Source organism: Ostrea edulis, chromosome 6, assembly GCF_947568905.1.
Source record: "Ostrea edulis chromosome 6, xbOstEdul1.1, whole genome shotgun sequence".
In the NCBI taxonomy this organism is placed as follows: domain Eukaryota; kingdom Metazoa; phylum Mollusca; class Bivalvia; order Ostreida; family Ostreidae; genus Ostrea; species Ostrea edulis.
The window spans coordinates 60,670,515-60,685,376 of record NC_079169.1 but is presented as its reverse complement, the minus strand read 5'-3'; the positions used below and the strand labels follow the sequence as shown (position 1 = coordinate 60,685,376).

Here is a 14,862-nt window from a genome sequence, read left to right as displayed (position 1 = left end):
GATAACGAAAATGGGCTCTACCGGAAGTGACGTATACTAACATCAAACACACTTTTAAGTATTATTCCCACAACGATGTGGGGTTCAACTTTATAAATAAAGTACATGTTTAAGCTTAAATTATGTCTGGTACATTTCCATTTACCAAAACAATACAAATCAACGTAACATGCTTATACAAAGATGTCATTTATTTTTTACTTCATGAATTGTTGGACTTCACGCATCAGTGAGGCGAGACAGTGACACAGAAGTGGGTACAATGCACGTGTCTCATAATCAAATAGCATACCTACATGTATCTGCGTATTTGTTGAATTACATCTTCGTAATTAACTACTTTAGTTGCAAAAATTTGATTGTAGGTCAAGTTTTAGCTATAAGTTGCTTGTCAATTCATTATTCCTTATCTTACACCATGGTACTCAGTAGAACATTTTTATCATTAGGCCAAAACAATTCAGATCAGTTGAGATGCATGACTATGTTTTATACTTTTCTAGCTGCATTGTTGCTTGCATGCAGAGGTCGAGGATTTGCAGGGAGGGGGTGTTCCAGATCCCCACCCAGAATTTGTTGCATTGGTTTATTATAGATACTGACAGAGCTGCTGTGTGACAACAATACAGAAATACCAGTAGAAGAAGACCTACATGAGTGTGTTGAGAATCTGCAAGCGACCATTCAGGTATTCCTGTTTACATGGATGTAGACCAGGATTTGAACTTAACACTTGTCACTCGCCATATTCGAGTAAAATTTGGGTTAGGCGAGTGAAATTGAAATCTAGGTAGCCCACATGGCGAGTATATGAAACAGTTTCTTTTGGAAAAGGTATTTTATATCGGGTTCGGTATTGTGATAGTCCATGTTGAATAGTCCATGCACAGGTACCTGAACTTTAATCAAAGAGATATCAATAGGGGGGGGAAATCTCTATATAAATAAATGCAAATTGTAAATTTGACTAATCTGGTAGAGTTAGATTATTTGGTGTGAAGATGTGATTTTCTTACGTTTCGGCATGGTGGTCAGGTCTTGGTGGGAATGTTCAAAATATCGTTAACATCTTGTCAGATTATTGGGAGGAAGTTTAAACTTCTGAAGCGACGGATGAGAAGGAAAATCTTCTCTGAACTTAACCGTGAAGGAGAATAGGTTTTTTTCTGTGAATTTAATAATAAAATCGGACCCCAATCGGGAAGGGGTCGAAATGTTGCACATCTACATGTAGTGTAGATAAGAGTTTTTTTCCTTTTTATATCTATTTGTGACATCACTTTGCGTCTGGCTTTATCTGATTGGCTCTTCAATCTTCCGACCACCTCGGATTTTTCTTAGCAATGAATGAAAATATACAAAAGAGCTATTAAAAATTTGTCTAAGGCGCATGGTTGTAAAAACGAAAATGACTAATAGGAATATCAACTCAGATTATTTCATGGTAAAAAGCTAGTTTTGATACATAACTTTATATAATTAATTATTTGAAGATGATAATCAATCCAAATTAATTAAGCTGAAATGTTTTAGCAAGATGACGCAAGTACAAGCCAATAAGATAACACGAGACGCAAAGTGATACGGTAAGGACGATTTGGAATGAAACTAGGATGATGGGATTATGTTCTTAATATTCAACAGCTTTAAAGACGAAACCAAAACAAACATTTGAGAAAAAAAAAAAACAACAACAAAAAAACAACCACGTTATATTTATGTGACAAAGTGGATGATGTATTATGAGATTCCATTTTCTTACAAGGCTATTTTATTCAAATACACACGGTACTTGTTATCATCGTAAGCGCCGAGCATAGGCCTAAATTTTGTAGCCCGGCAATGGTGACGTCTTCATATGAGTGAAAGATTCTCGAGAGGGACGTTAAACAATCTTTTTTTTTTCCATTGCTGTGGCAAACCCAGACTCTTGTAAATGAATACTACATCAACTTCACTATTTCTTTTCATTTCAGTCCTTGACAAGTACAACCCCCTCCCAGGCACGGGCAGATACCAAAACCAAAATAAAAATAACAGTAGATTATTCTAAATTTAATAAGCTTTTCATACGTTGCCTATGGTTTTTATAAAGAGGACTGTAACTGCTTGTCTGGAGGCACTACCTTAACTCATTTGTGACATCACATCTCTTTAGAAAATAATAATATTGAGAAATATACTTGCCCTGATGTGAACCTTGTTTGTTTCCGCGAAAAGACCTTAGAAGGTCATATTACCTAATATTCAGTCAATAACATATAATTATCATTGGTGGGTTTGAGGCAATAAACAATAATTATTACATACCGTCAACCGTTCATTGTTTATCATTAAAGAAGTTAAGCTTTACCTACAAGTATCCTTGGTGGGTTTGAGGCAATAAACCAACTTTTGGGTTGTATTGTATATATGTTTTTACACTTTGTTCCCTGTTTTTAAATCTTACAGTATTTTGTTTTATATCAGGGGAGATCATTAGGCAACTTTCAGTAGCAACAATGTATGATATATTTATGGGTGATCTCCCCTTTTTACAGTGTCGTTATTTCTACATTAATTTGTTTTTATATCAGGGGAGATCACTACGCAATTTTAAGTAGTACCAATGTATATCATTCTGGGTGATCTCCCCTTTTTACATTGTCATCACAATAAATGACAATTCACACAAGTAATGTTGTCTGTCTTACTGTTGGGGTCAGAGCAACAAGTTTCTGTGATCATTGAACGGGTATTACATAAAAGAAGTTAAGCTTTACCTACAAGTATCCTTGGTGGGTTTGAGGCAATAAACAATAATTATTACATACCGTCAACCGCTCATTGTTTATCATTAAAGAAGTTAAGCTTTACCCAATGATTGAACAGTTACATGTATTGGAATATTACAAACAATTTGATTGCTCAAAATGTTTCTGTCATCTTTTCGTATGATTTGCCTGCTTAATTATTGACGTCACAGATATAGAAAATCACGTGACAAATGCTTACCATTATATTGTACGAAAAATCGATCACTAGTCCACCTGTCAACCGCTATCTAACGTTAAAGGTGGACTCATAATGCGTGGAAAGATATCAGAATGCCTCATCACGAGGTAAATTTATGATTATGATTAGTTAATGAGAGACAATTCCTCGATACATTATGCCTGCAATAGAGAGGAGAGCGTGTGTGATGAAATCCAGTGACACAGGATCAACATCACAAGGTATTTATGGGTATTTGCATTACTACTGTATTTTGAACGTTTTACTCAGCTGTGCAATGTTGATACCTACAAGTAAATGTGTATTTAGTAATCATAGCTTAAATGTATAAAATGAAAGTGTACCTTGGTAAGATTGATTTAATTTAACAGCATTCGATGCATTGCTGCGACTCGCATATCGTCCTCATCAGTATACTAATCAATGAAGGCATCTAGCAGACAGATTACAGCTTCGAGGCTGAATATCACGCAGATTCACACTCATTCTAAACAAACCTCGATATTCTACCGGTGAATTCACACTATACGTTCATTAAACCGTTTCATTTGTATTGACATTTTTTTTATTCAGCGAATTTTGCAGTGAAGGTTAGATTTCACACTTTCTATGTATTGACAGCAAAATCTAAAGTTATTTCCCTGTCGTTAATGTCACTTAAAAAGGATCTCATAATGATAGCCTTTTTCTTTTTATTGAGATAAAATAGAAAACATCAAGAATTGTAAAAGAAAAATCTCTTCACTGTGTATAATCAAACGTTTCATCAAAATTACACATCTATTAACGATGTTCACACCAGCGTGTGAAAGTCATAGGCAAATTGTGGAAAATATTTCTCTATCATACGACGCATTACAAAATCGAAGAGATAAGTGGTTTTAACGAGCCAGTCATTACAGCGTTTCATTCGACCTTTACCTATGTACATTGTATAATTCAATCTTTAGCTGTTTCCGAGATTTCCTCAATTGTTGTTATGAGCTAGATTAGATACCCATACCAAATACACTATGAAATATAGTAAAATAATCTAATTCAGTAACGATAATGATAAAATCTTCAGAAATATTACACTTACTTTAAAAATGGCTAAAACATAAACGTTGTTAATACTCATGAAAATAACATTGTTATATACATGAAAAAAGAAAGTACATGTAGCTAATTGTAACGGTGACCGTTACAGATGTTCACCAAACATCCCACATTTACAAAGTGCTGTTATTTTCTTGGCTGAGTCATTCAATAAATACTGTACACTTTAATTAACAACAACTTTAACTTTATTGTGTATTAAAGCATTATTAATTCAAAATCAATCGAACGCACATGTTTGAACTCATACTGGTCAGTAATTTTAACCATGTAAATCTCTTAAGTGTCTCAATATAGATACCTACAGTATAATTTTCAAACTAATTAATTGAAAAAGAAGAAAATTCTAGACATTTAAGCATTATTCAATCAAAATTAAAAGGGCGTGTATGTGCTTGATATAAGTGATTTAGATCATGCCAATCATGGAAAACTAAACTATCAGACTGATTACGAAGTTCTACAGTACCACAAATCCAATGCACGTGCATGCATGTTCAGACAAAATGACATTCATTCTGCACATCTAGAAATGATATACTATAATCCGATAACGGTTTCATCTTAATCCCAAATGTATTTTCTGAGAACAAAAACTGAACTGCTGGAAAAATAAGAAACAGAATAAAAACGGTTTATCTCCAAACTTTATTTGGGGAATGTACAGTGCAATAATAGATTCTGTGTTGAAATTGTCAAGCTATAGAACTGCAAGCGCAATAGTTTAAAGAACTCAACCCACCACATGAAATTTTGAGAAACGTAAAGAACACTTTAAAATGATTATATACTTAGATAATATTTCTCATTCAAAACGTGTTCCACGTGATATTTATATAATAGTGTTATGATTTGCATGTGCTATGCCAATATATTGTTCAGGGTTTGATCCATGGTGTGCGAGCCGTAAAGTGCTATCTCGGCCTAGTACATGCAAATCGTAATCATTATGCTGATAGTGCAACTATATGAAATAAAATGACACAATCCTCGACATAATTAGTTAATGGCAAACTTATCAACTATTATAGTAAAGCAACGAACGCATTTTTTAATTATTATATGATTGATTGTATATTATTTAACGTCCCTCTTGAAAATATTTCATTCATATGGAGAATTTTTTAATATGAAAAGTTTGAAGAAGACAAACAAGTAAAATTACACAACAGCAATAAGAATAGTGCGCATTTACAGGTAAGCATGCACTATGGGGAAATAGTTGGGTATTGGATATACATGTATATAGGGACAAGCTGATTGGAAACATAGAAATGCGCAATAGTTCCATTATACCGACTGTTTACAACGGACAAGTAAATGCACAAACCTAAAAAAGTTTAACATTTTCCGGGAAAATATCCTCTTTCCTCCAACTTCAGACTTGAAATTCACATGGACCACATTCCTCCCACTTCAATTATTTCACAGCAAATCAAAATACACAGTGAAATTAACCGTTTTAAAGAAAGAAAACAATAATCAGTGCGCAGTGGTCATGTCGAGAGACAACAATCGCGATGGCTGAAAAGTGTCGTCTGGAACCAGAAAATTTCATGAAAAAAGTCTGCATTGGTGAAGCATCATACACAGTTGATACGACTTGAAGAGGTGGGTTTTTTTTTAAATGTTATGTGTTTATTGATAACAATATTTAAGCCAGGAAATATATATAAACGGTGAAAAGGTACATTCGTGTATATCTAACGTCATACATGTATTATGCACGGAGATCTATAAAATGTAACTTGCATATGTATATACATCTACAGACTGTATTTTATATTGTATGATTGATTCTATATTGTTTAACGTCCCTCTCTAGACTTTTTCTCTCATGTGGAGACGTCACCATTGCCGGTGAAGGGCTGCAAAATTTAGGCCTATGCTCGGCGCTTACGACCTTTGAGCAGGGAGGGGTATTTATTGCACCACACTTGCTGTGACACAGGGCCTCGGCTGTTATATTGTATGAATTATGCAATGTGATGAGGAAGTCAGCATTTTGTAAAATCAAAATAAAATCAAAAGGCTTATTATAAACAAGGGGAACAGGAAGTCATCCTCAGAATCCACCATTTCATATCGATACCTCATACTAATGCATTATAATGTATTTAAAAACGATGGGTTTTGTGGATGAATGTACCAAAAGGTGCTTGCTTAATATTTTACATAATAAGCTTTAAGTGTCTGTTGGCTTTTAATCGAACTAGATATGTTATTTTAAGATAACTGAATTTGAATTCAGTTCTACACCTGATACAATATACATTTATATGTCACATCAAATTTCAAAGCGAACGAGTCTGGTGTGGATAAAAGTTTTGCCTCGTTTGGGATGAATCTATGTGAAAGTTCGTTCCGTTTACCGTTCCGTGTTTTAGCAACACCCCAAAAATGCAGATTTAGTGGAAAGCAATCTGGAAAAAATTAAAACTCCTGCTGGACTAGAACACGCGATCTACAGTTCAGCTGTCGACGTGCTTATTTCTCTTTTATTGATTAACATTGAAACCAAAAACATACCATAGACTAATCGTTAGTTACAATCACATTTAAGATACTTTATATTTAAAATATGAATAATCATATTCCTTCTGTTTCTTTTTACTGAGGATTTCTATATAAAAAAGAAGAAGCTTTTTAGGCATGTTCATTTCCTTTTCTAAAACAGTCATTTAATTGATAATGGCTATATGGAATGTATTGTCTCAATGTATATTTTACAAAGCCTTTCAATATAATTTTTTTCTTCGCTATCGACGTGCTAACCTTTTGAGCCACTCAGCTACATGTAGGAATTGATATTTGAAATGAACAGACAAATATTACTGATATTTATATTTTCATATAATCAACTCATTATCTTAAAATGAAATGTACTGTTTAGATAGTAACCATTCTTACACGGTAATTACCTTGGAAGTTTTTTTTAATTTTACCTGACAGGTGCATTTTTGTAATAAGTATTGACATAAGTATTAATATTGACATTAACACGACAAAGTGCAGGTACAGCTAACTGCCCATGCAGACAGCGCATCTAATAGGCCGCCGAGACGAAACGCCTCTGTATGTCACATTTAATGTTATTTCTAAGACACCCGTAGATTCACCAGCGCTATGTCAGTATACACGCCTTTCATCAGGCATCTCGCCATGATTTGTTTTTCGAAATATAGAGTTTAATTGTATGGTCACATGGATGATGTTTTTCCATTCAGGATCGGTCGCGGAAGCTCAGTGGTAGAGCGTTTGCTTCGTAACCGGAAGGTTGTGAGTTCCAGCCCCGCTTGTGCCATGGCCGCGTGAAACCAATAGGTAGTGATTGTTCCTTCGCCAAACGCTTGGCATCGGCATCAAGTGAGAATCACGGGTCTTTCGGATATGACCTTAAAAACGGAGGTCCCGTGTCGTGACAGGCCTTGACACGATAAAGAACCTTAACTGCTACGGACCCGAGCGCTAAGCATAAGTCTAAATGTGTGGTATTTCACTTACAGTTGGTGACGTCTCAATATGAGTGAACTGTTAAAAAACAATAAATTTTCCGTTCAGCTGGGGGAGGGGTGTTAAATATTGTTTGAATGTAAAACTTATACGGTACCACTTTTGATGCACCAGATGCGCATTTCGACAAATAAGGTCTCTTCAGTGATGCTCAATCGAAATGTTTGAAATCCGAAATAACGATAAACTTGCTAGAGCTATTTTAGGGGAAAACATTGCCAAAAAGTAGAGTCAAATTCGTCTAAGGATAAGTGCTATGCATGAGGGAGATAATCCTTAATTTTGAAATGAATTTCTAAATTTTATCACATGGTTATTTGTAGCAGATCGAGGCAAATCCTGTCCTGTTGTGCTCTATGAACATCGAGTTGGGCTTCTACCCGTATACGACTGATTACTTTACGAATTGTACTGACAAAAGGAATAGGATATATACGCTTTCAACATTCTAATGGCTTGAGTACCACTGTTACAATTTATTGACCGAAGCTTACATATATTTGTGAATAAATGTTGACGGAACGCTTCGAACAATAGGTAGACTGTATACAACTGCAGATTTATCGCAACGGTATTGAAACCAGTTAAGAAATTAGACCAGCAACACTGCTTATACTGGGTATGCATAATATGCAAGTTTTAAGTGATCACGAACAATGAAAATTAATCTACCTGAAATCGTGTTCACTGCAAAAAAACTACAACAAAAAACACCCGATTATTTCCCCCAGCGAAATTAAATATGTCTACAGTGCTGTATTTTTGTTTACAATTGTATTTATTTTTGACAATGGAAACAAGGTTTATTTAAATCATTATTTCATCCAAATAGAGTCGTTTCGATGTTCGTCCAGGACTACATTGTGCCGAAGATGTTCGGTGTCACCTAAAACAAGGACAGGTTAAAAAAGTTTGTTCAAATCATATAGAATGGGGCATCAATAAGGAATCAAAGTTTTACCTGATAATTGGGGGGGGGGGGGGGGGGGGGGGATCGTCTTCTCTAGACCTTAGTCATAGTAATCCCCAAGCATCATCAGATGTAGATTTATTCAAATCATGACGACCTTGGAAAGTATGATGAGTCCACAACAGTGGATCAAATTTTTACCTGGCATATATATGTTAGGAAAATAATCGGCATCATTCTTACACTTACTTATGCTCATGCAGTTGACATTTTATGCGGTCAGTGAAATGAAACAATACTCGCAACATTATGTCACTTGTCTATTTTTATGTAACAAAATATTGGCAAGTTAATCTTTCAACTTACAGTTTTTGATCACATTGTAGATTCACAAGGCACGTGTTAATTCTGCAAAGAACAAAAACCACAAGAACCAAATATCACCTGCATATGGTGTTTACATCTCTCAACTGATTCGATACGCAAGAGCTTGTTCTGCGTATGGTAAGTTTTTAAATCGACGAAGGCTACTGACAAAAAAGCCTAAATTTTGCAGCCCTTCACCGGTATTGGTGACGTCTCCACAAGAGTGAAATATACTCGAAATTAACGTCCAGTTAAACAATATACAATCAATTCATTTAAGTTATGGAAATACACGTATGCAAAATAGATGTTTTTGAGTATTATTTAGCATACAATTGTCTTAAATGTGGAATAACATTATGTACTATTATTATTTGTTTACTTTTCCGATGGATTGATTGATTAAATATCGTAAAACGTCCCTCTCGAGAATATGTCACTCATATTGAGACGTCACCATTGCCGGTGAAGGGCTGCAAAATTTAGGCCTTAGAGCAGGGAGGGATCTTTATCGTGCCACACCTCCTGTGACACGAGACCTCGGATTTTGCAGTATCATCCGAATGATCACCCCCATTTAGTCGCCTCTTACGACAAGTGATGAGTATGAGGACCTATTCTAACCCGGATCTTAACTTGTTTTTTAAAGAGAGGGTTTCCGGGGGGGGGGGGGATATTTACCAAACGTTTTATGTTTAGGACAAAATCAATATTAGAAATATATATATATATATATATATATATATATATATATATATATATATATATATATTGATTGATTGTTTCTTTGATGTTTTCCGCCACACTTAACAATTTTTCAGTTATCTAGTGACGCCCAGTTTTTATTGGTGGAAGAGAGAACCCATATACAATGTACCTGGGAAGAGACCACCGACCTTCCGAAAGTAAACTGGAAAACTTTCTCACTTACCGGCGCGAGCGGGATTCGTACTCGCGCCGACAGAAGGGAGAGGCCGTGTGATTTTGAGCGCGATGCTCTAACCGCTCGGCCCTTATATATATTGAAAGTAAAGAAGAAAAGCAAATAATTTAAGATGAAATAGCACGATGTAGCATCGCTCCCGTTACAGGAAAGGCATAACAATACAATTTATCATTTATTGTTAATATCTTCGATGGAGATGTATGTGTAGCGCTTCTGCTGCAGTTTGTGAAACTGGGTCCCTTTATATTAGGAAAATAGTTGATAATTTTTTTAAGGATTTGTTTTGGAAGGACCCAGGTAGGGAGATTGCAGGCTCTCGTAATCTATATAAAAATATTCAATCGTGTACGTGAGTACTGAATTTAAAAGTTACATGTATTAATAAATACATATAATGAAACAGATTGTATTTGACATTTTAGGTACCAGGTGCCTACAACTGTTAAACATCCACGTATGATACGCCGCATAGACATATTCATGTACATGAACATTACAAGACAATGGAGTCATCAATTCATCTTTAAAAATCAGTAATCATGCATGTGACAGTGCCTTCCTCTGTAGAAGATGTATCTGCATGTGTGCACATTACATAGAGCAGAAAGACTACCAATATAGCACACCGTGACGAACACTGCAGATTATCGAGGAGAATCAACACCATCAACGAGTACAGCTGTAACATCGGCACCTCTGTTTGTCCATCATCTGTAACCTTTCCTAGTACACCAAGAGGACATGCTGCATCTGTAAAAGACCAGGACCAAGTGCAGTTCAATGCACATTGATATTTCAAAGACTGTAGTTTGGTGTTAAAGAGTTCAGGGGCCCATGTATTTTGCATTGCTTGTAGGAGTTATGAGATTGATCACTGTTTGTTATCTTCACCTTTCATGTGAAAGACTAAATAAATGAAAATGAATGTTTATTCGGTATATACATAGAGATATACGGACATACCAAAGATAACCCATGAAAACTCGAAAGCTTATTTCCAACGAGGTCCTATAATGAACGGATGTTGGCGCTCATGGGTCATTATGTGGGAGGAAGTAAGCCCACGTGTGCGAGCGGGGATCGAACCCGGGTCGCAATGGTGAGAAGCGAGAGAGCTACCTCTGCGCTACCCAGACACATTAATTTTTTGCAATTATATACAGAATCAGTGTACTTAGCAACTTTTAATGAGTATGCACAAAATTTTGGAAAGATACTTTCAATGCTTTTAGAGAAATCCAAGATAATGCTGAAATTAAAAATTAGCATGAATATATCGGCCAACCTTTATGGTATAATAAACATTTCAAAATTGAAAAACAAATTGTCTTCTATCAAAAAAGCATAATACTTGTACTGGACCTATTGGATGAAAATAGCAATTTTTTGTCACTAGATAATCTTCAAAATAAATTTAATATCAAAACAAATTATGTAACATACAATGGTTTTAAAACAAACAATTATATCTGATTTAAGAAATTTTAACTTTAGTAGGAATGGATTTATACAAAGACCAGTGATTCCTTGTAATATCAAAGTGTTTGCTCATACTAGAAAAGGATCAAAATCTATGTATGAAATCTTAAATAAACCAGTAGTAAATCCCAAGGGTAAGGAAAAGTGGGCTAGATATTTTGAAATAACTGATGTACAATGAAAAGAGATTTACTATCGTCCATTCCTGGTGACAAAGGATAGGAAATTGCAATGGTTTCAATACAGACTTGATAATCACATCTTAACTACCAATACATGTAGTTTCATGTGTAAAATAGGTAACGCCGATACAAATCTCTGTAATTTTTGTGAAGAAGAGGAGGAAACTATTTTTCATTTAATTTGACAATGTCCTATTGTTCAACAATTTTTGGATAACTTTATTTCTTTATGTCAGTCAAAAGATATTAATTTGAATTTAAATGCTAGAACTTTCTGTTTTGGTGACAAAAACCAATAATAATGTTTCAAATTTTATTTATTCTACACTAATGCTAATGAAGCAAATACATATATCAAGATCGTTGTCATAATACCTGTCTATCTAATCAAGATTTCTTGAATCAATTCAACTCCTATATCAAATCTCTGAAACACATGTACAGTGCGAATGATCATAAACGTAATGATTTCAATACTTTCTGGCAAATATGGTATATTACTCTATAAGTATTTAATTGCACTGATGTCTTAATATTGATTACTTGAAGGTGCACTGCAATGTCTTTCTTTCTTTCGAATCTTACACCCTATAAATCTATCTTTATTTCTTTATATCTGCTCTTTCTTTCTCTTTCTATCTTAAAAAATAGAGCTACAATGAAATATGAATATTAAGCAAATAATCAATCTGTACTGACTGTAAATATACTTAGATATGTATTTATTATAAGTATGTATACTTGTACTTTTGAAATAAGATATCATTGTATGCCTCTTCATAAAAATAAATAAATCATAAAAATAATTGCATTTACTAATGGACTTACCATTTTGTTATTTGAAAGATATATGCTTACTCGTCCTAGGCACCTGATCCCACCTCTGGTGTGTCCAGCGGTCCGTGTTTGCACAGCTATCTATTTTGTATTGCTTAAAGGAGTTATGAGATTGATCACTGTTCATTATCTTCATCTTTCATGATGATTTTTGTCATGAGATTTGAACTGAACCGTAGAATGTTTTGTAAAATCCTATATTGCAATTATCACTACTGTCCATGCATATAATCAAGAAATAAATTTGAATACCTGAATGAGAGACTTTTACATATGCATGTATAGAGCATTGACCGTGAAGTCCAACATCGGGCTACTTGCAATTTCACTGGTATGTACAAGTAACAATGCAATTAGCACTGTGAAAGGTGAAGATATCTATGTAAATAATTTTAAAAAATTGCAATAAATAATGATTATGATATATTCGAAATAACTGTAACATGCAGTTTTGTTTATAGATATTTTAATCAATACGGGTTGGTCGATAGTAGATTGTATAACATCCCTCTTGAGAATTTTTCACTCATGCAGACGTCACCATTGCCAGTGAAGGGCTGCAAAATGGACTATGCTCAGCGCTTACGGCCTTTAAGCAGGGAGGGATCTTTAATGTCCTACATCTGCTGTGACACGGGGCCTCGGTTTTTGTCTCCTCTTGCAATCAAGGTTTATTGAAGACCTATTCTAACCTGATCCCCAATGGAAATGTAGATATGATATTTCTCGTATATAAAGAGACACTTTTATTTTAAATTCATCAGTATAACATTTCGCCGTTCGGAAACCAGGAAAGAATTAAAAACAAGATGTTTGTATAGACCTGTATTATTAGTTTTCTTTGTAAGTTACTTTACAGCCCATTGGAGATTGAGACATCACCAACTGTAAACGTAAATATATAGTATGACTGTCTTGTCTATCATTTTGAACTTCAATTATCCAAGCTGCGATGTATATAGCGATTTCATAGGGTCAACATTTTACAATCCATCGTGGGTAGAGTACCATATTTACAACAAGACGTTTGGAGAGACTATATTTCTCGTTTGAGTCAAATTCTAAAAATCTTTTCTTTATCTTTTAACAGGTTAGATAGAAGATCGTGACATTTCACAAAAGGTAGCCATGAATGCCTCACGGGACCAGGAACAGGACATAGCCACGGGATCAGTGAAAGTGGAGGTCCTTGGTTTCATACTTTTAGCCATTTTCAATGTCGTTTGCAATATCGTCGTTTGTGTTGTGATACGTCGAAGTCGTCGAGTTCAATCTACAACGAACTATTTTGTCACTTCCCTGTCCATTGCAGATATCTTGTTTACATTCTCAGTGATGCCTTTTGTTATTGGCCAACATCTTGCCGGGGGTTGGATTTTCTCCGACGCAATGTGCCGTATAGTTCGTTTTCTGCAATTTACAATCCCAGGCCTGGTCACATATCTACTGCTTTCTATCTGTTTAGATAGATATTACACAATCATTTATCCACTTAGCTTCAAAATTAGAAGAGGTACTGCAAAGCGGATGATTATTGCAAGTTGCATCACGATTTCAATTCACAGTATTATATGTCTTTATGTATTTCAAGAAATAGAGTCACCAGGTCAAAAAGCCGACTGTAGATCATACGTAAATATCACAAACACAGATATTTTATCTGTTTTATACATGCTATCAATAGTCCTGTTCCAGTATATATTTCCCGTGATTGTGATAGGTGTTTTGTACTCAAAAGTTTTTTTCCATATTTGGAAAATGGGTGCATGTTGTAAGTTCCAAAGGACGACCAATATTGTTTCACGGACGAAAGGGACCATGGTGAAGCTTTTGATGTTGATTACATCAGCCACCTTCTTATCCTATTTACCTTTGTATATGACCAGCGCAATATTTTGCTTTCAGAAAATTCCACACAAGAATCTTATTGTCCGAATTTGTATGTGGCTAGTGTTTCTTACTGGATTGATTAAGCCTTTGTTGTATTTTGTGTACAACGCAAACTTCAGAAGAGGATGTCGGGAAGTATTGTGCTTTTCGGGATCGCGTTGCTATAGAAGCAACATGTACGCCATTACGATTGCACCATCTTTGGGAAAGAAAAATTTTGTGGGGGTTATGCCGTCCGACAATGGGAGATCCTCCCCAATTCGTGCCTTTGATCGTTCAACACATTGTGATGCAAATCCATGGATGAACAATAATACAGTGACATCGTATGTATAGAATGATTTATAATGGATGAAGATTTGACATTATTGTGATTCCATATTCTTGAAAATGTTTATTACCACCGATTTATACGTATAAAATAAATATACAAAAACAAAAAAACAAAATGTATTTTAACACATCTGTTAGGAGATTGACGTCCGCCTAGGAGACGTCGGGATCTGACAAAAGGCTGGTCAACATCTATCTCAAATATGACGTCATACCAAGTCACCATAATTGATACCAATAATTCCCAAGTTGTCCCGCGGTGATATTGTTACTTTTGAATCAATCCAAATTCAAAATGGCCTACATTGCTTTTG

The 14,862-nt window shown here is 35.0% G+C and overlaps 1 protein-coding gene across 1 annotated transcript; it reads left to right on the top strand.

Annotated features, from left to right (window-relative positions):
* Positions 1-2,969: 2,969 nt before the first annotated feature.
* Positions 2,970-14,664, top strand: LOC125647857 (probable G-protein coupled receptor 19). The gene is made up of 2 exons (XM_048874679.2): positions 2,970-3,215; positions 13,416-14,664. The coding sequence occupies exon 2, from the start codon at positions 13,454-13,456 to the stop codon at positions 14,549-14,551; it is 1,098 nt and encodes a 365-aa protein (XP_048730636.2). The 5' UTR covers positions 2,970-3,215; positions 13,416-13,453; the 3' UTR covers positions 14,552-14,664.
* Positions 14,665-14,862: the final 198 nt, after the last annotated feature.